The 27,493-nt window shown below is 38.7% G+C and overlaps 1 protein-coding gene and 1 non-coding gene across 3 annotated transcripts in view; both read right to left on the bottom strand.

Moving 5' to 3' along the window:
• Window positions 1–22,045, bottom strand: part of ROS1 (ROS proto-oncogene 1, receptor tyrosine kinase) — a 117,635-nt gene extending 95,590 nt beyond the window's left edge. For both annotated transcript variants that reach the window (XM_047102783.1, XM_047102784.1), the window contains exons 1-5: window positions 21,923–22,045; window positions 15,263–15,307; window positions 14,071–14,130; window positions 12,099–12,125; window positions 5,405–5,465 (exon numbers count right to left, since the gene is read on the bottom strand). In XM_047102783.1, coding sequence (XP_046958739.1) covers window positions 5,405–5,465; window positions 12,099–12,125; window positions 14,071–14,130; window positions 15,263–15,307; window positions 21,923–22,045 — 316 coding nt within the window. The remainder of the gene's footprint in view (window positions 1–5,404; window positions 5,466–12,098; window positions 12,126–14,070; window positions 14,131–15,262; window positions 15,308–21,922) is intronic.
• A 2,950-nt stretch (window positions 22,046–24,995) lies between these two features.
• Window positions 24,996–25,102, bottom strand: LOC124500717 (U6 spliceosomal RNA). Its single transcript, XR_006959648.1, has one exon. It is a non-coding gene; the product is annotated as a U6 spliceosomal RNA (small nuclear RNA).
• Window positions 25,103–27,493: the final 2,391 nt, after the last annotated feature.

The raw sequence follows: 27,493 nt of genomic DNA, 5'->3' as shown, positions 1-27,493 counted from the left end.
TGATGTTGAGTATCATTTCCTGTGCTTATCGATCATTTGTATATCTTCTTTGGAGAAATATCCATTCAAATCCTCCACCTATTTTTGAATTGGATTGTTTGGTTTGTTTTGGTTGTTAAATTTTAAGAGTCTTAATATATTCTGGATATGAATCCCTTATCAGATATATGATTTACAAATATTTTCTTCCATTATGTTGTTGCCTTTTTGCTCTATTGACAGTGTCTATTGATGCATATTTTTTTAATTTTACTGAAGTCCAATTTGTCTATTTTTTTCTCTTGTTGCTTTTGTTTTGTGCCATATCCAATAAGTCATTGCCAAATCCAATGTTGTAAAGCTTTTGCTCTATTTTTAATTCTAAGAGTGGTATAGTTTTAGGTCTTACATTTAGGTCATGAATCCATTTTGAGTTAATTTTTTCATATGATATTATGTAAGGGTCCAACTTCATTCTTTTGTATGTGGATATCCAGTTTCCCAACACCATTTCTTGAAAAGACTGTCTTTTTCCCTTTGAATAGTCTAGGCACACTTGTCAAAAATCATTTGACTATCCAAATAGGATTTATTTCTGGACTCTAGTCTAATCCATTGATCTATATGTCTGTCTTTTTGCCAATGTCACACTATTTTGATGACTGTAACTTATCACTCTAAGTTTGAAATCAGGAAGTATGGGTCATCCAACTTTGTTCTTCTTTTTAGGGTTTGGGGTCCCTTTAGATTCCATATGAATTTTAGAACATGTCTTTCTATTTCTACAAAAGATACTGGGATTTTAATAGGGATTACATTAGATCTGTAGGTTGCTATGTGTTAGCATTGACATCTTAACTATATTGTCTTTCTATCCAAGAATATGGGATGTCTATTTATGTCTTCTTTGTTTCAGAAATGCCTTATAGTTTTATTTTGCAAGACTTTGACCTCCTTGGTTAAGTTAGTTCCTAAGTATTGTGTGCTTATTGATGCTATTATAAATGGAATTGCTTCCTTAAATTCCTTTTCAGATTGTTCATTATTAGAGGATAGAAATGCAACTGATTTTCATGTGTTGACTTTGTACAAATTTATTAGTTCTAACAGTTTTTTGTGCTATCTTTAGCACTGTCTACATATAACATCATATTATCTGCAAACAGGGATAATCTTCCTTCCCCATTTCAAATTTGGATGGTTTATTTCTTTTTCCTGCCTCATTGCTCTGGTTAGAATTTCCTGTACAATGTTGAATAGAAGTGTCAAAAGCAGGCATCCTTGCCTTGTTCCTGACCTTAGGGGATACAATTTCTTTAAAAAAAAAAAAATAATCACTACTCTGGTTGAGAAAACATAATAAGTTTTTGTAAGAAACTTAAAATGGGTAAATACAAACTTCCACGACCTCACTCTTTCTGATTAAAAGTTGACACCATTCTGATCATTATAGATACTGAATCTGGACTAATTAAAGTCCTTAGTACCAGAATATCCCGTGATCCAGAAAAAAGAAAGCCACCATCATCTGAGGTTCTGGCCCACAGAGAGGCTTAGCACAACCCTTCTCTGCTGATTCTTTTATTTATAGTTCATTTTTAGCTTTTATAACTACACAAACAAAGCACAGCTCCATTTCCCCCCCTGTTTTATGGTGTGAGACACTTAATCGCGGGGACTGGAATATGCAGTGGAAAACCTTTTTCAAAAAATAAAGGAAACCTCATTTAAAGTGGAATCAAGAAGCCCTGATGGGGGGAGCTCTCACACACGTACCATTCATTGCACCCTGCATAACCAGCAGCAAGAAGGAGAATAAGAATTATCTTGACAAGGAGGACATTTTTTACACGGGATTTTTTTTTTAAAGAAAAAGAAGGAAGATCCCTCCACATTCCAGCAACAATGCACTAACACAATCTCAAACTCCTGTTCTTCTCCAGTGAACTTTTGTTCAAAACAACCCTCCCCAGTTTCCCTCTTTCCTCTATAAAAACCTACATTCCCTCTGTTCTCTGGGCTTACCTACAGTTTGCCATAGTTTGCTCACCCCAAATTGCAATTCCTTTGCTAATTCCTGAATAAACCCATATTGCTAGTGAAATAACTGGCTACTTTATTTTTAAGGTTGACATGCTAAAGAAGAGTCCAGTGTGGAGTTGTCAGCAAAGAGGAAGATCCGAAAGAATCAGAAAGAAGGTAAGTTGAGACCTGGGCAGAAGGGACCAGAGTTATATCAGTAAATGCAAGTAAAGGTAAACTTCATAACTAGATGTAGAGATGTTTCCAAGCCATGGCAATGCGCGTGGACAATCAGAGGTCAAGTAGGTTTGTTCTAAAATATCAGGACAAGAGTCAACTAAATGAGAAAAAGAAGCTGAGGGGCGCCTGGGTGGCTCAGTCGGTTAAGCGTCCGACTTCGGCTCAGGTCACGATCTCACTGTCCGTGAGTTCGAGCCCCGCGTCGGCCTCTGTGCTGATGGCTCAGAGCCTGGAGCCTGTTTCGGATTCTGTGTCTCCCTCTCTCTCTGACCCTCCCCCGTTCATGCTCTGTCTCTCCCTGTCTCAAAAATAAATAAAAATAAATAAAACGTCAAAATTTAAAAAAAAAAAAAAAAGAAAAAGAAGCTGAACTGAGCTGTATACGACTTTCAATACACAGCTGAGTGGGTAAGAAAAGCCCCTGAAATCAGACAGTTGGGTTAAAATCAAGTTACTCCCTCTCTAGTTCATTCAATACCATCCCTTTCTATGCAGCCCTAAGCAAATATATATACTTTTGTGCCTCATTTTTCTCATCTGTAAAATGGGGATTAAAAATAGTATTTATACCTCTGAGGGCAAAAAGAGCTAATATCTATAAATTACTTTTAGCAGTGCCTGACTCATAAATACCTAACAAATATTAGTTCTTTTTATTTCACCATTGCTATTTCCACCACGTGGAAGAGAGACACGGACGGTATCTAAAACAGAATAATACAGCAGACTCAGAGATAGGCGAACTGGGTACTAGGTGTGTTAGAGACTAAAAAGGATCTTAGGTGTTTGGGCAAAAAGATTCATTATAACAAACTGAAGATATGGCCTGTAAGCACAATTGTTTTTATGTAGACTTGATACATATCATTTGTTAATGGTACATAGACATTGATCCATAACCAGTGTGAAATATTAAATAAAGCACCAATTACACTTGTATTATAAAAATATATAATTAAGTTGTTAGTATAATTCTGGAATATAAGAAAGGAATGCAACTCAAAGCTTTCCGCACTTTCTCAGTTCTGGCATCTTTAGTTTCTCAGTAATTTTTGCGTAACTCCCTGGACCAAAAGAATTAGCAAACAGCTCCATGTATTAAGTATAACTTAAGTTATGCGTGTCCTTTCACCTTAGCAGATATTTGAAAAAAAAATAATAACACACATAAATAGAAAGACAATATATGTATTTAATCCTTCAATAAAGAGAATTGCACACTGGTGTGCCTGGATGGCTCAAGCGGTTCAGCGTCCAACTCTTGAGTTCCACTCAGGTCATGATCTCACAGTTCAGGGGTTCAAGCCCCACATCGGGCTCCGTGCTGACATTGTGGAGCCTGCTTGGGATTCTCTTTCTCTCTGCCTCTCTCTCTGCCCTTCCCCTGCTGGTGCTCTCTCTCTCAAAATGAAGAAATAAACTTAAAAAAAAATGAATTGCACACTAATGGGATCTGTGTGCCTATTGGGCAACCTGTTCCAAGTTGAGTTCCTTATGGTACTTGCTTTTATCCCAGCAATCACCAAAAAAACTCATCGTTGCAAAGATATGATATAGAAAGGAATGTAGCTCATTTCATTGTTTATACCATGAACTACCTACAACTAGTAGTTCCAATAATGTCCAGAAGATCAACTACCCCTATGTTTCCCTTAAATGTTTAAAATGCCCCCATGCGTTCCTATGAGGTATGTGTGATGCACTGGAAGGGGGGAGGGGGAGGGGGAGGGGGAGGGGGGAGGGAGGTTCTTTGGAGCACAGTTTGGAAACCATAGAATATAAATGTTATCCATAGCTAATTCCCACTACACAGAAGGAAAAGAATGTACTATCACTTATCTCTCCACAGAAAGGTCAAGGGGGTTCTTTTGTGGGATACCAAAGGGCAGAAGCAAATCAGGACAGCCAGGCAAGATCCTCCTTCCAGTTTCCATCAGTCACTGAGAGCAAGGAGCAAGCCATTGAAGCAAAGAGCACAACTTACAGGAGAATCAATCATTCCCCCGTCTGGAGGGAACAGTCTACCTCTTCGTGGGAGGAAGACCCTGGAAATTCTGGAAAAGAAAGCTACTAACATCCAGGCTGTGACTTACCAAAGAGTTGGTTCTTCAGAAACCACTAGAGAATTAACACACTAGGGCAAATTCACTAAGACACACCCAACCTGCTCTGAAATCAAAGGGGACTGGAGACGTATAGCCAAGTACCCTACTTAATCAGAATCTAAAAGCAAGAAGCATAGTTTCTAGACATTCAGCAAACTTCCCAGGGCCTTGAAGGGAGCCAGGCAGATAGTAGATACTCTGCTGACTAGCTGTTAGCTGAATAATTAACTGCATATTAAATAAAATATTCTTATGCTTTTGGTTCATTAAAACAGTGGCATTTCCTGACCTCAAATCTAGTTAGGATTCATAGTTGCCTCTTTCATTAAGATGGAAGTGATCTCACCTACTGAAGTGAGCGCAAAACCTCCAATTTTAAACCTCGGTCATGTGCTCTGCACCCTATTTTGCTCTAAAAGAAGAGTTTTGCGGGGCGCCTGGGTGGCTCAGTCGGTTAAGCAGCCGACTTCACCTCAGGTCATGATCTCACGGTCTGTGAGTTCGAGCCCCATGTCGGGCTCTGTGCTGACAGCTCAGAGCCTGGAGCCTGTTTCAGATTCTGTGTCTCCCTCTCTCTGACCCTCCCCCGTTCATGCTCTGTCTCTCTCTGTCCCAAAAATAAATAAATTTTTAAAAAAAATTTTTTTAATAAAAGAAGAGTTTTGCTGAGTTTCTATCACAATGGCTTCCACATTTGAAAATATTGAATTTTTTTCTATATACGTATATATTTTTTATTACACTGAGATAGAGAAGTCTAAATATTTTTTAAAAATTTTTAACATTTATTTATTTTTGAGAGAAAGTGCGAGTCAGGGAGGGGCAGAAAGAGGGAGACAGAGGATCCGAAGCAGGCTCCATGCTGGGAGCGCAGAGCCCCATGTGATGTGGGTTTGAACCCACAACCTGAGCCGAAATCAGGAGTTGGCCGCTTAACCGACTGAGCCATCCAGGCGCCCCAGAAGTCTAGATAGTTTAAAAGGTGGCTCATTCTCCTTACATACGCACAGTCCCTCGAGTGGTGTTATTTTCAATAATAGTGGCGCGCATCTGCTTACCCAGCACTTCCTCTTCGTATGCACCTTCAGCACCGCTGCAGCCAACCTCACATGATTCTCGCTAAGGAAGACAGGGACCATACCAGTCAGTGCAGCCCAGGAACTGCTTTCGCTGATACATTTCAACTAAATTGTGAAATGCGAATGCCTGCTATATAAGTATACCGGTGTATCAATTATTTCCACCGCAGTACTTAAAATTTCCATTTGCTAGTGGAATTAGAACATCACCTTTCAAACTTTTTTGATCATGTCCCAGATTCCAAAACACATTTTCACAAAACAACTTGGCACACACATACAGGTTGGGGGGTGGGGAGGGGGGGAATCTTGAAACAGCACTTACTTTTTTTCTTTTTTTTTTTTTAACAGTTTTACTGAGATCTATTTCATATGCCATAAAATTCAGCCATTTAAAGCACACAGTTCAGTGGTTTTTCACTATACTCATAAAATTGGGCAACCATCACCACAATCTAATTTTAGAACAACTTTATCCCATTAAGAAACCCCATACCTGTGATGCACTCATATATGTTCTGTTCTATTCTATTCATTTAATTTGTTGTGACTCTTTATTCACCAAATTGATTTCATGACCCTATAATATGTGACACCCCACAGTGGGGGAAAAAAATGCTGAGCTCAACCATGCAATTATATGTTTGCCACCTTGGTCAAAGGTCAGTGAGTTAATCACTTTAAACTTTAGCTTAAAATGATGACTATTTATTTTATATACCCATGCTTTCCTTGAGAAATTAAAAACTGACTACATTTCTTAATAACTTGAACATTTTAATAAATATCTTAATACCAATGTTAAAGACACTTTTCCAGAGAAGACATTCAGATGGCTAACAGACACATGAGAAGATGCTCAACATCACTGCTCATCAGAGAACTACAAATCAAAACCACCTGACAGAATGGCTAAAATTAACAACCCAGGAAACAATAGATGTTGGCAAGGATGTGGAAAAAGGGGAACCCTTTTGCTGAGTCAGTGGGAATGCAGACTGTATGGAGAACAGTATGGAGGTTCCTCAAAAAACTAAAAATAGAACTACCTTATGACCCAGCAATTGCACTACTAGGTATTTATCCAAAGGATACAGGAGAGCTGATTCGGAGGGGCACATGCACCCCAATGTTTACGGCAACACTATCAACAATAGCCAAATTATGGAAAGAGCTCAAATGTCCATCAACTGATGAATAAAGAAGATATGGTTTATATATACAATGGAATGTTACTAGTGATCAAAAAGAATGAAATCTTGACATTTGCAACAACATGGATAGAATTAGAATGTATAATGCTAAGCAAAAATAGTCAGAGAATGGCAAATATCATATTTCACTCATATGTGGAATTTAAGAAACAAAACAGATGAACATAGGGGAAGGGAAGGAAAAATAGAATAAAAATAGAGGGAGCAAACCATAAGAGACTCTTAATATACAGAGAAAAAACTGAGGGTTGCTGGAAAGGTGTTGAGTGGGAGAATGGGCTAGACGGGTGATGGGTGTTAAGGAGGGCACTTGTTATGATGAGCACTGGGTGTTATATGTAAGTGATGAATCACTAAATTCTACTTTTGAAACCATTATTGCACCATATGTTAACTAACTTGGATTTAAGTTAAATAAATAAATATTAAAAATAATAAAAATCTATTCACCAATTCCATTAACAAGTATTTTTAGCCACATGACACACAGTCACTGAATGATGTGTATCACTTTCCATATCATAGAAGGTATACACCATATACTCATATGTTATAATTATGTATTTCCTAATAATAGATGGATGAGCACTGGGTGTTATATGTAAGTGATGAATCACTGAATTCTACTCCTGAAAAAGTTATCACACTATATGTTAACTAACTTGAATTTAAATTTAAAAACTTTAAAAATTTTAAAAAATAGTAATGTTAAATTTTAAGGTCTACAAAAACCTAACAATGATTAACATTTTGTTTCATTAACTGAAAAGAGTAAACATTTTCATAACTAAGACACAAATTTCCTGCAACTCTTAATAGATACATTAGCATTCAAGATGAAAGAAAGAAAGAAAGAGGGGAGGGAGGGGGAGGGAGGAAAGAAGGAAGAAAGAAAACAAAACAAGAAAGAGAAAAGTAAGGAAGGGGAAAAAACTCTTGGAGAAAAGACACAAATTGTGACTGTAGCACAATCATGATCCATATTCCTGCTCTCAATTTGCAATTATAATACCTAAGACAACATGCTATTGTTTCTCATGAAGATGGTGGAAACGATGACACAACACATTTGCCCTAAACATCCCAGGTAATTTACAAATACTAGCTGCACAATGTTTGACCTGGGCACTCAAAGGAAGTACAGGCTGATAAGCTCGGGTTTGCTTAGTTAAGGATTAATTTAAATACCTCAGTCTGGGCTCAGGATTATTTAACTTAAGGGTTTAGTATACTTTTCACATCCTTATTGCAGGTTTCAATAAAATGCATTCAACGTGTTCATTACCTGAGGAGAGAATAAATATACCAAGTGGCAACAAAATTATCATGTAACATGGAAATTTTTTTCCAAGTCACCAAGGAAGAAGAAAGGAGATGGAATAGTGTTTATTTGGAAATACAGCTAGTACTGACTGCCCAGGAAATTGTGGGCTTATTTTTCCTGCATTTTTTTTTCAGGGGAAAATACATAAGTAAAATTCTGATCTATCTAGGAGTTTAAATGTTTCGTTACTTTGTGAACCTTGTATTTTTTTTCAGCCTTATTGAGATGTAATTGACATATAAATTGTGTAAATTTAAGGTCTACAACATGTTAATCTGATATATTTATATGTTGCAAAAAGATTAACACAATGGCATTTGCTAACATCTCCATCCCATCACACAATGACCATTTCTTTTCTGGGGTGAGAACATTTAAGATCTACTTTCTTGGCAACATTCAGGTATATAATGCAGTATTATTAGCTATAATCACCATGCTGTACATAGCTCTCCGGAACTTGTAGTCATAAAACTGGAAGTTTCTGCTCTGAGGAGTTTAAATATTATATCAAGTGGACGCAACACTGTATATTAGACTTCCTCTCTCTATCTAACGTTGGACTTCGCATGACATTACCCAGTGCTCAAATTGCCTAGAGAGCATCTAAAGGTTTTGGATTTAAGGAATCCAGAGAATCTGAGCCCAGAGCCCGTGGATGGGGCAATTATACAGTGTATTTATTCCGGGCTACTGAGCTACCATTCCCACTGCAGAAGCCAAGTGCATGCTTCCCAGGGGCTACATCGACCTGCTGTCTCTGTTTTAGTCCCTACTGCCATTTCTCCCATTGTAGTAAAACCACTTGTCTCATTGTCCTCCGGCTCCACTCCTGTGTTTATCAGACTGGCTCACTTGCTGCAAAATGCCTTTTCTTACTCCTGTAGCACAAGGAGGACACACCTACCACCCTCCTGGGATGCCCCTAGTTACAGCCTCTCCATATGAATTGTGGCTTCTTTCCCTAAAACACTGTTCGTTCATTCATTCAAAACGTGTTTGCTGAGTACATTTTTTGTGTGTGCCAAGCACGGGTTTAGGCTTGAAGGAGCAAGACCGGTAAGTTCCCTACCTTCATGGAATGTACGTTCTCTTAGAAGAGGGCCGACAACAACAGAGTAAAAATTCTTTTAAACAAAATACATTCAGGGGTGATTGATTGGGTGGCTCAGTTGCTTAAGCAACTGACTTGGGCTCAGGTCATGAACTCCCAGTTCCTGAGTTCAAGCCCCGAATCGGGCTATTTGCTCTCACCACAGAGCCCACTTTGGATCCTCTGTCTCCGTCTCTCTCTGCCCCTCCCCAGCTTGTTCTCTCTCTCTCTGTCTCTGTCTCTCTCTCTCAATAAATAAATAAATAAATAAACAAACAAACAAACAAACAAACTTACAAAAGAAAAAAAGCCATAAAAAAATAAAATAAAATAAAATAAAATTCAGATAATGAAAAGTACTATGAAGAAAATAAGACAAGTTGAAGGCATAAGTCCTGACTGGGCAGGAAGGCTGTCTCATCAGGGCTCTCAGAAAGAACCATGCAAAGATGACCCTAGAGCAAGGCCTAAGTGATTTCAAGGAGCTGGGCTCCTATGGGTCTTAAGGGTAAAAGCTGGGAGGCAGGAATGTGCCTCCTGTGCTCAGAAGAGGGAAAGGCCAGTGTGGCCGGCACAGAGAACAGGGAGAGGGGTGCAAGAAGAGGCCGGGGAGCCAGCAAACGGTAGTTCGTAATTTTTCTGAAACAGCAATGCGAAGCCATAAAAAGATTTTTAGGAACAATATGATCTAATTTGTGTTTTTAATTACCAGGGATAAGCCCTCTCATGGGCTAACATCATTTTCCAACTTATACTTTGTTAAGCTAACATTTTCAAGACTATTTCCTCCAAGGACCATGTGCAGAAATGCCCAGCTTCCTGGGTTGACGCATTAATGGTTGAAGAGTTTGATTTCCTGCAGGTGTGGGTAGCTGAGTTTAAGTCTCCATCCACATACCTATCTCGATCTCCATATCTATAAAGCATGTATTGCTATTCAGTTCTACTTTATTTAAAGTGTAAAATAGCAAAGTATCTGGGCAACTGGGTGGCTCAGTCGGTTAAGCAGCTGACTTAGGCTCAGGTCATCATCTCATGATTGGTGGGTTTGAGCCCCACATGGGGCTCTGCGCTGACAGCTCGGAGCCTGGAGCCTGCTTCGAATTCTGCGTCTCCTTCGCTCCCTGCCCCTCCCCCACTTGTGCTCTGCTCTCTCTCTCTCTCTTTTTCTCTCTCAACAATAAACATTAAAAAAAATTGTAAGTGTAAAATAGCCAAGTATTAATAGAAAAGAACAGAATAATTATGGAAGTTATAACACTGTGAGAAAAGATATACATTATATAAACACAGGCAACTGGGCAGCACAATGATTGCCTGGGAGCTACAGCATTAGAAATCCAATCCTGGGCTGCTTCAGCACTTGAGAGCCTTGAACTCTCTCTGCCTTTCTTGACACAGTCTCCCCAGGGATGGTTTGGGGAGAAGGGGAGGTAATTTTACTTTAATCATATAAAAAGATTCTCAGGCAGTTTTTTTTTTTTATCTCAATCAAGAAAGACCTATAATTGTTTTGTTTACACATGGAGTGAATTTTCCCCTCTGTTTTATCACTTCTTAGCCAACCCTGACCCTTCCATCTATCCCCAAGGAAAAAAAAATCACTTGAGGTGAAAAGTAAACACAGACTATTGAGAATATGTTCCAGTGTAATGTTTTTTGTTTTTTATTTTTATTCTCTAGTAAAAAGACATTGTCCTATTTTACTAATGGATGATAATTTATACTCCTTTCCCAGGCAGAAGAAAATAGTTCCGCTCCCCGGTTTCAAGGACATTTGCATAGAATACAACATAAACTTTAAGCTGAGAAATAATGCAGTTTCTTCATAAACATCTGTTGTCAACCTAAAACTAATTCTGAGGGCCATAGAATCCAAAACAGTTGAGGAAGATCAAATAAGAAATGATCAAAATCTCTACGGTCTTTCTGAAAAAGAAGAGAAAATCCAATGCAGGGGAGGGACCAGCATGGGCAGGGGGAACAGGCAGTGTGCTGAGAAGAGATCTCAGCACAGAGTCAGCATCAAGTGTCATATTATCACAGCAGGGGAAACAAATAAAAAATAAAATATTTTAAAAGCTGTGCTTTAAAATGTTGTCAAAGGAGTTTGTTGAATAAGGAAGAAAATTGCAACTACAGTGTTCTTTTTTTAATGTTCTGTATTTAATGACAGACCACTGTGATTTGTGGGGAAGAAAATGAGATCAGCAGAGGTAAGGGTATCCCTAGATGTGCACTTTCCCCCTTCCCCAACCACCCTTTCCCCCACCAGACACTCAGAATAGAAACTGTCCAATCAAATTAGAGTAATATATATGTATATATGTGAAGGTGTGTATACATATACACACATATATATATGCACATGGGTATATAAAACAGCAAATATTTGTGTCAAAAATGGAATCTCACAGTCATTTTTATACCCACATTTATAGCACTCCCAGGTGAGCATTTCTGTGCTCTGAGAATTACTAAGTCTTCTTCATTCTTTTTTTTGTTTTAATGTTTTTTTTTATTTTTGAGAGAGAGACAGAAAGAGAGAGCAAGCAGGGAAGGGGGAGAGAGAGATAGGAGGACAGAAGATCCCAAGCAGGCTCTGTGCTGACAGCAAAGAGCCCAATGCAGGGATCAAACTCACAAACCAAGGGATCATGACCTGAGCCAAAGTCGGACGGACACTTAACTGACTGAGCCACCCAAGTGCCTCTCTCTCTCTCTCTCTCTGTCTCTCTCTCTCTCTTTTTAATTAATTAATTTATTTTGAAAGAGACACAGTGCAAGCAGGGGAGAGTCAGAGAGAAGGAGAGAGGGAGAATCCCAAGTTGACTCTACTCAATTGGTATGCAGAGTCCAACACAGGGCTCAAACTCAGGAAACCGTGAGATCATGACCTGAGCCGAAATCAAGTGTCCCATACTTAAGCACTTAACTGAGGCACCCAGATGCCCTGGCTTCTTCATTCTTATTTCAATAGCTTTTTAAATATAATAGATGAAAACATGGAGTTTGATGACATCTCTGTGATTGCCAACTCACCTCACAAACAGTGGTATATGTGTCATTCTGCATGGAAAAAAAGAAAAAGAAAACCACTTAAAATCCTTAAAGTTGTAAATAACTTTAATGACACTTTGGTATATTTTTCTTTCAAATTAATTTCTTGCCTCACCATTGACAAATAACCAATAAAAACAATCAAGACCAAGAAGCCCAGAGTTGGGCCTTCTCTCCAGGCAGGCCACACTGTATGAACAGCTATAAAAATCATGTTTGCATCACTGGAAAAATGGAGGAGCCTGATGTCTACTAGAAAATCCCAGGCAACTAAGAGGTAATCTGTGATGGACCAGGTTAGCGAATGAAGAGGTGTTGGCAGATGCCCAGTGGAGACAGAAGCTGAAATGGAAACCACCCACCACTCTGGCTAGCAAAGGCCAGTAGGTTCCCCTGCCCAGACTGGCTGCTCCGGTGCCCACTCTATTGCCTGGACTGTTGCCAGCAACAAATGGTACTTCCCATTCATTCACCCAGCAAGTGCTCTCTGAGCACCTGCTATGTGCCCCTCACTGTGTTCTGTGCGGTAGACACAGTGTGAACCAGAAGGAGAGAGACCCACTCTGATGTGTTTACGTGTCAGAGCAAAAGATAGCAAACACAAACTAAACAAGTAACGATCTTAGCTGAAATTTGTAAAAAGTGGTACCAAAAGAAAGGTAAGAGTGCTTTTAGAATGTGTAATAGCTCCAAAATCCAGATAGCACCTGTTCCACGTTTTGGTAACTTCCATTCTATGGGGCACATAGTCACAAATGTGAGAGTCGGCCTAAGCAACTCCCATAATAGTGACTTCTGCGGACATATCATACAGGAAGAGCTATGAGCACCATTTGTAAGGAAAAGTTAATGTCCTTATTTAAATTTCAATGATATAGTTTCACTTATTAATAGAAAACAATATTAAAATTACCCCCAAATTATCATGATTTAACCTCCAACCTGAACAATCTGAAAAAAGGAACCAACTCACTTTTAAATAACAAAATTCTTGGGGCGCCTGGGTGGCGCAGTCGGTTAAGCGTCCGACTTCAGCCAGGTCACGATCTCGCGGTCCGCGAGTTCGAGCCCCGCGTCAGGCTCTGGGCTGATGGCTCGGAGCCTGGAGCCTGTTTCTGATTCTGTGTCTCCCTCTCTCTCTGCCCCTCCCCCGTTCATGCTCTGTCTCTCTCTGTCCCAAAAATAAATTAAAAAAACGTTGAAAAAATAAATAAATAAATAAATAAATAAATAACAAAATTCTTATTCATTAGATCTGAGTAATTACAGTGTATCGGGCCTTGTCTTTAGGGAGGAGATTCTATTATTATCCTAATTTATTGATAAGGAAAGAAAGTACCCAGAGGTTAAGTACCTTACCTAGTTACACACTAAATGGCAAAGCTGGGATAAATTAAAAATCAACTATTTGGGGATGTATTTTCTACATAGAGTGGAGTGAATGTAGGGGCTATGATTCCTGGATTAGGTTGCTGCCATGTTCCCTGCAGAGAAACTTTCAACATGATCTAGGGCCTTGCTATCCAAGTGTAATCCAAGGGGTACGAGCATCACATCACCTGGGAGCATGTTACAAGTACAGAATCTCATGTCCCACCCAAGATCTACAGAATCAGAATCTGCATTTTAACCAGATCCTCAGATCCTTAGATTATTGTGCTTTAAATTTTGAGAAGCGTAAGACTAGGAAATTTAACAAAGGCCTGACATTCTACTAAAAGGCCTTTATGGTTTGAACATTCCTGGGTTCCATGGTTTTCATTAAACTCCCTTGGTCTCCAGTTGCATTAGTAATGTTTATCTCAAATTATGTATCATTCAGGCTATCATACTTTTCCTTTAGAGTCAAGCAAAGTAATTGAAAGCCAGTGGGAATTCAAATGGGAATCCTCCTAGATGACTTTTCTCTTGAAGGCATTATTAGTATCAAAACAGAAACATAATTAATACTTACACACTTTAAAGGACAGTTTTCCTGATCTACAGAGTTCCAAAAATGACATCCTTGGATGCACTGCAAAAGATAATAAAGAGACAATGGTGACTAAAGAATGGTGACTTTTTCTTGTTACCTGGTAATACAACTTAGTAACAAAAAGTATTTTAGAAATAGATATCTACCCAGGAATCCGTGGCCTCAGAAGGATCAAGACTTTTGGAATTCTAAGCAGAGCCCTCATATCTACAGGCAGAGCAGGGCTTGGTGTGATTCACTACAGGGCTGCGGGATTGTTGAGTACAGGTGGGGTGGGGGGGCAGGCCTAGAAGCCAGAGAGCCTTCAGGGAACACACTGTCCACCGGGTGGCTGGCAGCAGGTAAAGTCCTGGACAACATGGCATCGAGCATACTGTGCGTCCTTGCCATGTCTTCACGCACAAGTCAAGCCCAAGGGTGCCTGGGTGGCTCAATTGGTTAAGCATCTGGCTCTTGGTTTTGGCTCAGGTCATGATCTTAAAGTTCATGAGTTTGAGCTCCACATCGGGGCTGTCAGTGCAGAGTCTGCTTAGAATTCTCTGTCCTCCTCTCTCTGCCCCCACCCCACTTGTGTGCTCGCTCTCTCTCTCTCTCTCCCTCTCTCTCTCTCTCAAAAGAAAGAAATAAACTTAAATAGTTAAAAAAAAAAAACAAAAACAAGCAAAACTCAAAACTGGGAACTCAACCAGAAGGCAGCATATCAAAACCTAAATAGATCAACAGCTTGGGAAGTCTGTTCATGTTTATATTTTGAGTCACTAAACACTTGTTGAATAAATGGATACAGGTGCAGGAAAGTAATAAAACCATAAGTGTAATTGTTAGAGGAAACACTGGAGACCATCTAATCCAACCCTCTCAGACAGCATATAATAAAACTAAGTCTCAGACATATTAAGTATTTATCCAAAGCCACACAGTAATGTAGAACCAAAATCACAGAGTTGGATTTGTCCTGTGTTCTTTCCTCTTCAAGACACTGTGCCTGAGTTCATTTTTGAATATTCTGTAATTCTGATGTCTCACTATTTTCAATTGAGTTTCCTCCATCAAGGACCAATAAATGAGACTTTACTTAGGGAACATTTTCATTGTAATAAAACCTGACCTTTGCCCCATTTTTATCAATACAAACACTATGAACTTCCAGACAATGGAAGCGATTACTCACCGGTTCACTCAGGTTATATGGCATGCCAATGTCAAGCTGCCTGCCCTGAAGTGAAGAAGGAGATAATAAATACCAGCTATCAATATTGTGTTCAGTACAACTACCACACCTTTTTATAAAAAGCTTCCTGGAATAGCGTTGCCTCCTCCATGCTTTCTGACTAGAAAGTACAATGTTTTAAAGTCATTAAATCAGTCCTGAAATCAGGTAAAATGCCAGTGCAAATTGTAAGATGGAATGTCTAAGAACTCTGCAGAAATGATAAAGGTGGGAGTGGGGATATGACTGTAAGGAGTGGTTGAGGACATTGGATAGATTCTCACACGGTATTAAATAAACCTGCGACTTTAGTCAATTCATCCATTTAAAGGACTCATAGGTTAAAGATGAATTATGTTCAGATTTTTTAAAAGTCACCTTACTTACTAAGAAGAGAGAAGAAATACAAATTCAGAATTTTACATATAGGAAAACATCAGATTACTCTTTTTTTCTCATATTTTCACAAATTTTAAGATCTTTTTGTGCTGGGGTAAAATAAAAGAAATAGGAACTAAGAGGGAAAAATCCATAAATTGTTCATCCTTTCCCTGATCATCATGTGAGTGGAGCCCTTGGCAAATAGAAAAGGCTTACAAAAGATGGCAATATTAGGCCTATGATAATCATACGTGTGCCCGAACAGTGTTCTATGGATATGATCTAATTTAGATCACTGCCTCACTGACTGATTTAGAATTAGGAGCAGAGGATAAGTGAATACTCCTAGTACCTCTATATTGCTCAGAACCTCCCCTGAAAAGTTGCTGAATTTGAACCATTGAATTGGAAAAGACAATTAATCCAGCAAAGAGCATGCCATCTATCCTAGCTGTCCCAGCACTGCAAGCAAGATATGTTCCAGGAGATGGTAGAAAATCCCAAGGGGCCCTGTATGTGGTTTAAGCATCTCTTGTGGCTTTCTGAATAGCCCACTATTTTCAGAGGAAAGAGAAGATCTGTTTATCACTATGTTCACTGAGCACTCTCTCCCCTTCTATGTAAGCACCATTCATTTTGTACTTCACTCTGTCCTTAGTACCTATAACAGTCCAGAATGATAAGAGGTGTTCAATAAATACATATGGAAGGAATAAACACATAAATTCAAGATGGTCTATTCCACAGGAATGCTCCAGAAGTCCTATCTCTTGGAAGTCTTATACAGTGGCCTACCACTGTGGGGATTTACTTGAGAAGTAATCAGACACAGGAGCCAAAGAACCAATGTTGCCTTTTCCACTCTCATTTGATGTGTCAGTGAAGATTCCTCTAACCTCCATTCCTTAACCACTTATGCTTAACATGTTTTGTTTTTACATAATAAGTACTTAGAGAGTAAGAACTGTATCTTTTAGATTAATTTTACAACCAGGTGCACAATAGTACTTTGTTTCCACAATTTTGTTCAAAATGAAGCTTTTGATTCTCCTTTACATGATTGAACCACAATCATATAAAATCAAATGTGTAAGAGTCATTTTGCAATCGAATTTTCATATCCCTTCAAAAATCTGTTAGCTCATAAAAACAACAGGGTGGATGCTGGGTAGATTCTCCATTCCATTTTATTTTATCTTTTTTTCATTTGTAAAGGTTTTATTTTTAAGCAATCTCTACACCCAACATGGGGCTTGAATTCACACTCCCAAGATCAAGAGTCCCACGCTCCACTGACTGAGCCAGCCAGGCACCCCTCTCCGTTCCATTTTATTTATTTATTTATTTTTTTAATTTTTTTTTTTCAACGTTTATTTATTTTTGGGACAGAGAGAGACGGAGCATGAACGGGGGAGGGGCAGAGAGAGAGGGAGACACAGAATCGGAAACAGGCTCCAGGCTCTGAGCCATCAGCCCAGAGCCTGATGCGGGGCTCGAACTCACGGACCGCGAGATCGTGACCTGGCTGAAGTCGGACGCTTAACCGACTGCGCCACCCAGGCGCCCCTCTCCGTTCCATTTTAAACAGTAAGTTAACAGATGTTTCTTGGTGACCATAAAGCCATATTGTAACAGTACTGAGTCAAGACTAAATTTAACAGGCTGAATGGAAAGCCCATCAAGTGGTCTTGGGCAAGGTAGCCTCATGAGTCAGGTCTATAGGGTTCTGATGAAACAGAGTTTGTCAACACACTTCTCTAATCTCATGGTATTCTCCACCCCACTCTTCATCATCATTATAGCCACCATGCAGTGAGTGGCTCCTATGTTCCAGGCACTCTACAAGGTGTTTTACACTAAATCTCATTCAACATCTCAACAGCCCTACTAAGTAGGCATTATTTTTAACTCCATTGTACAACTGAGACACAGGGAGGTTTAGCAAATTGCCCAAGAGTTAAAATTTAGAGATCTGAAAGTTGTCTCCAGAGCCTGTGCTCTTAACCAAAGCACAACACCTTCTATAATCTTCACCAAATTCATGTTCCTTACTTTACAGTTAGGATCCTTACCAGTTTACCTTAGCTCCATCTATTCCAGTGATCTGCTTAAAACACGCAATCCCAGTCCTGGAGCTCAAATCTTCTTAACCCATACCTACTTCTGGGCACAACCTTGTCTACTCTGCCCACCTCAGCCAGAACTAATATCATTTCCATACTTTCAACCCTGGTAAATGCAGAATAGTCTGCCTTTTAGTCCCATATGCGACACTTGCTCGTGATGTGATATTTTCAAAGTCACCTGTGCTGTCTAAACTTAGTACTCTCATCAGAGACATAAATGAGATAATATTTAGTTCACAAAACTCTGCAAGGACTCAAATAATAATGTATTAGTTATAATAGTACAGTACCAGGAACTTGGAAATCTAGTGGTAATGTTATGTGCAAACATGCTGTAAACAGCTTTTTGCAGATGTATCTTTGGTTAGTTAAGTAATAATCTCAGATACATTTCTTGATGTGCAATTGTACATGAGAGGGCTGGTTTATCCCAACTTTGCCAACTATAAATGTTTTTCATCTTTGCCAACATAATGCATATTTTTGAATCAGGCTTCCTAAGGCATTCCCACTTCAAGATTGTAGAAATATTCTTCCATAATTTATGCTAAAATTTCTATGGGGTAAAGTTTTGTTTTCTTTTTGTTATTTGTGTATTTTTTTTTAATTTTTTTTTCAACATTTTTTATTTATTTTTGGGACAGAGAGAGACAGAGCATGAACGGGGGAGGGGCAGAGAGAGAGGGAGACACAGAATCAGAAACAGGCTCCAGGCTCTGAGCCATCAGCCCAGAGCCTGATGCGGGGCTCGAACTCACGGACCGCGAGATCGTGACCTGGCTGAAGTCGGACGCTTAACCGACTGCGCCACCCAGGCGCCCCTATTTGTGTATATTTAAATCACACTACTTTTTTAAAGCACACTATTTTTTAATACCTCCTGGAATCTATTTTGAATCTGCCAGTATTGTAGTTAGGTTTTTAAAATTTTGTTTAAACTTTTTTTAAAGGCTTTATCTTAGAGCAGCTTTAGACTTAGAGCATAATTGAGATTAAGGTATGGAGATTTCCCAAATACCTTCTGCTCCCACACATGCATAGTCTCCCCCTGTTATCAATATCACTCATCAGAAGAGTACAATTTTTACTAAGGATAAATCTACATGGACACAATATAATCACTCCAAGTCCGTAGCGTGCCTTAGAGCTCACTCATGGAGTCATATATTCTGTGGGTTCGGACAAATACATAGTGACGTATATCTATTGCTGTATCACACAGAGTATTTTCACTATTCTAACAATCCTCAGTGCTCTATTCATCACCCCACCACCACCACCACCACATACAAACCCATTCCTCACAACCACAGGTCTTTTTGTTGCTTCCATAGTTTTGCCTTTTCTAAAATGTCATGTAGTTGGAATCATACGGTATGTAGTCTTTACAGATTGGCCTTCTTTCACTTAGTATATACCTTGAAGTTTCCTCCATGTCTTTTCATGGCTTGATAGCTCATTTCTTTTTAGCTCTGAATAATATTTCCTTGTCTGGATGTGCTACAATTTACTTATCCATTCACCTACTGAAGGAAGGTATTTTTTGTTCTAAATAAATAGCTCTACTTTGGTCTGAATTGCCATCTTTATCATATTCCCCACACCCTTAAGTGCCTGGTTTAATTTCTAGACTGTCTTCTGTTTTACTGGTCTGCCCATTTGCACACCAATACAAATGGGGCTAATTTCTGGATATTTTATGGAATGTTTGGATTGTTCTATTATCTTGTTATAAAGTTATATATCAATATACGAGAAAGGTACTGATGTTTGTGCTTTTTTAAACAGGATAACCTTCTGAACTCTATTGTTTCTAACAGTCTTTTATTGAGTTGAATTGATGCTTCTAACAGCATTTCTCAACAGCAGTTCCTCAGTTGTTGGGACTTGTTACTCAAAAAAAAAAAAAAAAAAACGTTTTGTTGCCAAAGATCAGAAAACTATGATTAAACAAATCCATTAATATATTGTTGTGGCCTGTGAATCTACAAAAAGCTGGCAAAAAGCATTTCCATAAGTTATTTGACCATAAGTCCCTTTTGTCTCTCTTTCATAAAGGATCCCACAATACTAGGGTTCTGAAGACCACTAACTATTTTTTGTTCTCTGCAGCACAGGCACATATAACTCAAAAATGTCAAGTCAGTTAACACACTCAACTAACATACAGATCCCCAACTGATGTAAAATACTCCTGTTCATGCGTAGAACTATGATTTGTGCATTAATGGACAGCAATTCTAACATTCCTTTGGACCAGACTTCGTGTTTCTTTTTAAAAGGCAAAGATGCCTCACTATCAAGAACTACCCGGTGACATCAAAGATTTTACCTTCACAGCCAATGTCCAGGCTAAAAGAATGGAGCACAAAAAAATTCACACAGTATAATAAACTCCAGCACTTTCCATATCCTTTCCCCTGATCCATGGCTATGCTCACTGTTTATTCACCTAGCTTTTGTCACTCCAGGTCCTGTGTGGGAGGCCCAGATGGAGAACATTTATTACAGTCACCAGTGAAATTGGCAGACCGTGTCTCTTGCAGCCGCCACCACATCAGCTGTGCCTTTGTCTGTAGGTGGTAAATGGAAGGCAGTGCAACAGGGAACAAACTGTCCACTCCTACTGCCTGAGACCAAAGGAGCCCACACAAAGGCAAGAGAAAACTAAACCTAACTGAAAAATAAAAGAAAAAAAAATAAAACAAATAAACGGGAGACTACAATCATGGAAGCAACCAACATCAGTTTTGATAGTGTGGGGAAATTAACAAATTATGGTGGTACATTTATTGGATGGAAATATTCTAAATATATTCAAGATCTTGTTTCCATAAAAACTTCAGGATATAGGAAAAACTTACAATGTAATGTTAAATGGAAAAGGTGAGGGCCCAACTGTATATAAAATTACATACATGTTAGAAGAAAGAATACTCTTTTCTTTATTCTCTATTTCTTCTCTATCTTATAAATATTTTACAATGAGTATATGTTCTTATTATGATCAGAGAAAATGTTTAATTTTTTTAGTAAAGAAAACATTTAATAGTCTTATTCTTCCATTTTTAAGTTTGGATGACAACTGTAAAAACCTAAAGCATACAATTCACATTAATGGCAATAAAGTCTTCAACAATGAATTGTATAAAATACCAAACTTCTTTAAAAAGTGCTACTATCCATAGCAAGCTTAGGTAGTGTTTTAAACTATATTTTAAATGAAGCCAGAAGAGTGTGACATGAATAAGTCTGTTTTTTATCTGCCACGGATTTCTACCTCCAATACTTTAACATGACAATGAGTACTGTATTTGGTACTTTTATTATTCTAAAAAGTAGGACTATAAGCAGTATAACCTTTTAAGCTATCTTGCTATTTCCTTTGTCTTTACATAAGAAGGGTGCATCTTTCCATGGCTACAATGTATTTAGTTTTTACGGTTGATTCAGTGGCTGTTTTAAGGACAACTGAGTCACAATAACTGAAAGATATGAAACAATGTATACAGGAAGGGCGACACCCGGAAATGAGAAGGAAAACATAAATTTTCTAACCAAAACACTCATAACTGAAAAAAATTACAAATGCACAGACAGAAGTAAAGCAATTTAAAAACGATTCTTGCTTTTCAAATAAAATGTTGTTCTATATGGCATCTGTATCTGCTTCCTTGGGCATCCACCTGCCGATACCTCCATCCATCCACAATATAAACAGTACTGCCTGCCGTCTGCAGCTAGTAGGCATTGCCCTGTGGCCAAACCTATTTCTGACTTCAAGACAAACAAACGGTTTTGTAATAAATGAGTTTAAATGGATACTTTTAAAGCATGCAAAATTTATTGCATTGAAGCCTCTGTAACCCAAGTCCCATGCCTCCTCACACACACACAAATCTATGAACAGATAACTTAAAGAACTAAAAGAGCTCCCCTACCTTCTGTAATTAAAAACATCCCTAATTTATTTTGGAAAAAGAATCTTTCTGGCCTCGCTACCACTTCTTAGGAGAATATCTCATAAAGAAAAAATAACTCACTCATTTGCACCAAGCTGAATTTTCCATGTTCCAGTTCCTGCAAAGACAAATATTAGACCAGCAAAACTTACCAGGTTAGTCACACATGACTTTAGGCAGCTGTTTAAAACTGTACACTGTACCACAGAAATCCATATGCAGCCAAGACTCACAAAACTGACAAGTTTCGCACCAAGCCAGGAAATGTTCTTCATCACTTCACCAATGGCGACTTTCAGGCGACTGTTCTCATTTTCTCCATTTCACTACATCAATTCTTTAAGTTTCAGTTGAAAGGGTGGCTGGTGGAGTTTGGGGTTTGGTTTTTTTTTTGACATGTTAGAATATCTTTGCCTTATAAAATAATATTTACGTCTTTTGCTTTAGACCTTTGAATCGTAGACAGCTTGTAACATTCACAGAGCAGCTATTTCATAATTTCGTTTCCTTTTACTCTCATAAAGAAGATCACCTGCTGTCTAAAGGTTAGAGCTTAGAAGTGCGCTTCGCAGGGGGAAGGAAACCACGTAGAAAACGCAAACTGCATTTCAGCAAGCGTGTGACAAGTGCGCAGTCTGAAACCGGAACACTCGAGATCATCCACCCCTTCACTTCTCTGAGGTTGGTTCAGCTACGCAGGAAACTGGGTTTGGACCGTCTACGCTTTAGCAAACGGTGACACTATTATAATGAAGAATTATCAGAAAAATGGAATCAAACGATGCTACGGGGGGGGGGGAACAGAACGCTTTGAAATACATATTTTGAAAATAAAAAGGAAATAAAGCTGAAATTAATAGACAAATACTCAGAGGGTGAGTAAAGACAAGGAAGTTTGTTAGCGCACTTTGAGAACTTCACTACATATTAACTAAAATACTGCCTTATCAAGGCTATTGAGACAGAGAGCTAAAACTAGCCACTCTCTAAGATACGTACAAGTGTAGCTCTCTTGAAAAGGAAATACTGTACAATTTCAATGAGTCGGACATCAAGATAAAGTTAAGAATTTCAAATCCACAAGGTACAGAAGTGAGTCATTCTGGAGAGCTACTTTTTAGATTGCTGGGGGTTAACTCGTTAAGGCCAGATAGTTTTGTGTTTGCTGTTTTTTCTTATGACTTAAGTATCCATGTCTTTTTTCCTAAATTTGTTTTATGTTTTATTTTATATTTGAGACAGAGAGAAAGACAGAGCGCTAGCAGGGGAAGGTCAGAGAGACGGAGACAGAATCTGAAGCAGACTCTAGGCTGTAAGCTTTCAGCACAGAGCCTGACATGGGGCTCTAACTCTTGAGCAGTGAGGTCATGACCTGAGCCGAAGACAGACGCTCAACCTACTGAGCCACCCAGGTACCCCAAACTTCCATGTCTTCTTCTTCTTCCTCTTCTTCTCCTTCTTCTTCTTCTTCCTCTCCTTCTTCTTCCTCTTCTTCTTCTTTGCCTTTGTCTTCATCTTCATCTTCTTCTTTTTCTTTTTAATTAAAAAAACAAAACTTTGAAAAAAAACTTTGAAAAAAACTTTAATAATAAAAAAAAATGAGGTAATTGCTTTGGGCCCTAATCCAATATGATGCGTGTCTTTTTTTTTTTTTAATTTACATCCAAGTTAGTTGACATATAGCTCTATACCATGTCTTCTTAAATAAATTATACTAACATAACAAGCTTTTCTTATTGGCCCCAGGTTCTCATTGTGAGCAATACATGCCTGGGTTTTTATTTATTTATTTATTTATTTATTTATTTATTTATTTATTTATTTAAAGTTTATTTATTTTTGAGACAGAGAGAGACAGAGCATGAACGAGGGAGGGTCAGAGAGAGAGGAAGACACAGAATCCGAAGCTGGCTCCAGGGTCTGAGCTGTCAGCACAGAGCCCGACGCGGGGCTCGAACTCACAGACCGCGAGATCATGACCTGAGCCGAAGTCGGACACCCAACCACTGAGCCACCCAGGCGCCCTGGGTATTTTTTTTTAAAGCTAAACATCTTTGAGCAAATGTTGACGAAACCGCTCTATAACATAAAGACAAACGGTACTGACTCCAGAATTGACCCCTAAAGCTTGTTGTCTTGAAAAAACTTCTACCTGATCTTTGCCACCTGGTCTTTGTTCATTCTCTCCATTTTATTTTTATTTTTTTTAACATTTATTTATTTTTGAGACAGAGAGAGAGCATGAACAGGGGAGGGTCAGAGAAAGAGGGAGACACAGAATCTGAAACAGGCTCCAGGCTCTGAGCAGTCAGCACAGAGCCCGATGCGGGGCTCGAACCCACGGACCGCGACATCATGACCTGAGCCGAAGTCGGATGCTTAACCGACTGAGCCACCCAGGGGCCCCCATTCTCTCCATTTTAAAGAATGCAGATTAAAGAATATACAACCCTCTGATTTCTTGGTCAGAGGAAAATGGCCATCTTTCCACAAAATACACATTTAGGTCAGAGAATAAACTTCCTTGTTTAAGGGATTTCCTCATTCTAACGAAAGTCATCTTCTTCACTGTGCTACCTATGTCTTGTGCCACATTAGCACAAATAATATTTATAACATTTACTTCCTTAACAGAATGGACCGCTAAGTACTTCCTTGATGTAGCTTTATTGGGGGGAAGGTGAAAAAGAAATAACCTTCAATTCTTTTTTTTTTTTTTTTTTGGATACTAACTAGGTATGTATGTATTACGAAATATAAAAATTCTGATTTTGGGGCGCCTGGGTGGCGCAGTCGGTTAAGCGTCCGACTTCAGCCAGGTCACGATCTCGCGGTCCGTGAGTTCGAGCCCCGCGTCAGGCTCTGGGCTGATGGCTCAGAGCCTGGAGCCTGTTTCCGATTCTGTGTCTCCCTCTCTCTCTGCCCCTCCCCCGTTCATGCTCTGTCTCTCTCTGTCCCAAAAATAAATAAACGTTGAAAAAAAATTTAAAAAAAAAAAAAAAAAAAAAAAAATTCTGATTTTGCTACCTCTAGGTACACTGTACATATATAAGATCAATACAATACAATACAAATGACACAGTCCCTGAGGACACTTTTCACTTATTATTTGCATTTTAACACTAAATTTAATCTCAAAATTTTATAGATATAACTTATACCCTTTTTGTTGGTTTCACTCAAACTTAAAAAGTATGATTTGTTAAAAAAGACTGCAAACAAATAAAAAATGTGGAACGTTTCATGAATTTGTGTGTCATCCTTATGCAGGGGCCGTGCTAATCTTCTCCGTATCGTTCCAGTTTTAGTATATGTGCTGCCCAAGCGAGCACAAAATAGCCTTCAATTTCAAGTTCTTGTGCTTATTCTGTTTTTTGGAATTTAACTGGCATTTAGCTACACTCATGAAAAATGGACTGTGTTCAAAGATATTTGTTATGGAATTACTTATATCAAGAGATTGGAAACAATCTAACAGTCCAATAATATAATACTGGATCTCAATCAATTCCTATATCTTCTCCAGGTGATTTCTCTGCATGGGCTTGTTTGGACTTCTTCCCAGCATGATGGTCTCCAAGCAATTGGAGAGCTTACATGGTGACTCAGAGATTTTGTGCAAGTGCTCCAGTGCTAAGCTGCGTTGTCTTTTATGATTCAGCTTTAGAAATCATAGTTACCTTTGCTGCATTTTATTGGTTGCCAGAGAGTCATAAAACTGCCCAGAATCGAGGAGAAGGAAATAGGTCCCACCTCTTGATGTGAAAATAGCGAGATTTGAGAAGAACATATAGAATGGAAGAGATTGTTGCACTACCTTTGGAAAATACAATCGGCCACCAAATGGGCAGTCATCATTTGCATCGTTCTAAAAGGCAGACATTTTATTATTTTTTAAAGTAATCTCTACTCCCAACATGGGTTCAAACTCATGACCCCGAGATCAAGAGTCACATACTCTATCCACTAAGCCAGCAAGATACCCCTGAAAGGCAGAAATTTTAGTTACCACAGTTTAGTTAAATAATACCAGTCCTCACACAATACAATCCAAACTTTAGTTAGGATAATATATTAACTGTGAGGAATTTCATTAGGTACAAACTTCTCTGCTATTTCTTTATTAGAATGAGTTTTACAATTCATTAGCAACAGCATTGATTTGATATGATCAAATATACCTGAGTTCTAAAATTATATTCATTGAAAATATAGAGTGTACATTCTGAAACTCAATTGTACTCCATCAGTATCATATAACTCCAGAGAAATGAAATTTTACAGTCATCAAAAGGAGTTCCAAACAATGACCTGTTAGACTACCAGACTGAAGAGGGGCCACACCAATATTCAAGGTCTTAAGAATTTGCCCTTGAATTCTTATTCATGACCTACCTCTGCCATCATCCCTTACTCCTTATCAGGCCCGCTAGAACCTGGTCATTGTCTACCATGGCACATAAGCTGAAACATGAAAATGGCCCAAAGATATATACTGGTTATCACCAGGGCAATAACTGTTTCTCTGGGGGGATATTTGATGGCATGGTGGGGGGCGTGGGGTGGGGAGAAGGACGTCAGGGTCTGTCTTGTAAGTTCCTTGCACCCAGTGCATCTCATCTTTATGCCTCAGGGAAGGGATGATGCTACAGAATGAAAGAAGGAAAATATTAAACAATTAGCTTTTGAGTTTCAAGAACCAAGGTCCCAGCCTAGAGGAATGGAAACTTTTTAAAAAAGACACAGTTCAGTTTCTAGTCTGCAATTTCATTTTACTACATTATTATGAAATTAAAATTTCATTTTAGCCTGGGACCTCGGTGGTTGAAATGCAAAAGTGAGCTATTTGACATTCTTGTTCTCTGCGTTCCTCCCCTGAGGCTTGAAAATGGAAATGGGATCAATCAGTGCCTGCCTTTTGCTTCCTATAATGAAAGATAAAATCACAATGCAAAGGCTTAATTTGGGGTCTGGGTTGTTTTTGTTGTTTGGGGGGGGTTGTTTGTTTTGTTTTGTTTTTTGTCTCTTTTCAAACTTTTATTCACCTCTAGGTGCTCAAGGGATTTCATTACCATTGCTGTTATTGCTACTATTGTGGTTCAGAGCCTATACCCTGCTGCTGCCATTCTGGAGCTTTTTCAGAAGCCATAAATTCAAAAAGGCTGTTTTTTTAAGTGGTCACTCCTTCTTTGTATGAGTTATTGAACAGTCATTAAAAACCAGCCCAGAATTCTGCAGGTACAGTTAACCCCGGGACAGCATGAGAGTTAGGGGCACCGGGAGCCCTCGACAGTCAAAAAATCTGCACGTAACTTTTACCTCCCCCAAAACGTAGTCCCTAATAGCCTACTGCTGACCAGAAACCTCACTGAGAACATAAATAGTTGATTAGCATGTATTTTGTATGTTATAGCTATCATACACTGTATTTTTACTACAAATTAAGAAAAGAAACTAGAGAAAAGAAAATCTGAAAAATCAGCGTAATAAAGAGTTTTTAATGGTTGAAGGAAACCCGTGCCATAATGTTAGGTAGAAAGAAGTACATAAATCTCTATTATGTATTCTAAGACTGTCTCAGTTATGAAAAACAAAAAGAAAAAATGGGTAGAGATATACCAAAACATGTTTCTCTGGGTGGTGGTGGTGGTGGTGGTGGGTGTGTGTGTGTGTGTGTGTGTGTGTGTGTGTTTTAAGAAAACCTTCTGTTTCTTGATATTTTC

The sequence above is a fragment of the Lynx rufus genome, unplaced genomic scaffold (assembly GCF_022079265.1).
Source record: "Lynx rufus isolate CCGP_SWC_20201006 ecotype Redwood Valley unplaced genomic scaffold, mLynRuf1.p SCAF_6, whole genome shotgun sequence".
In the NCBI taxonomy this organism is placed as follows: Eukaryota; Metazoa; Chordata; class Mammalia; order Carnivora; family Felidae; genus Lynx; species Lynx rufus.
Note: the sequence above shows the minus strand (reverse complement) of the source record. Positions and strands in the feature narration are given on the sequence as shown.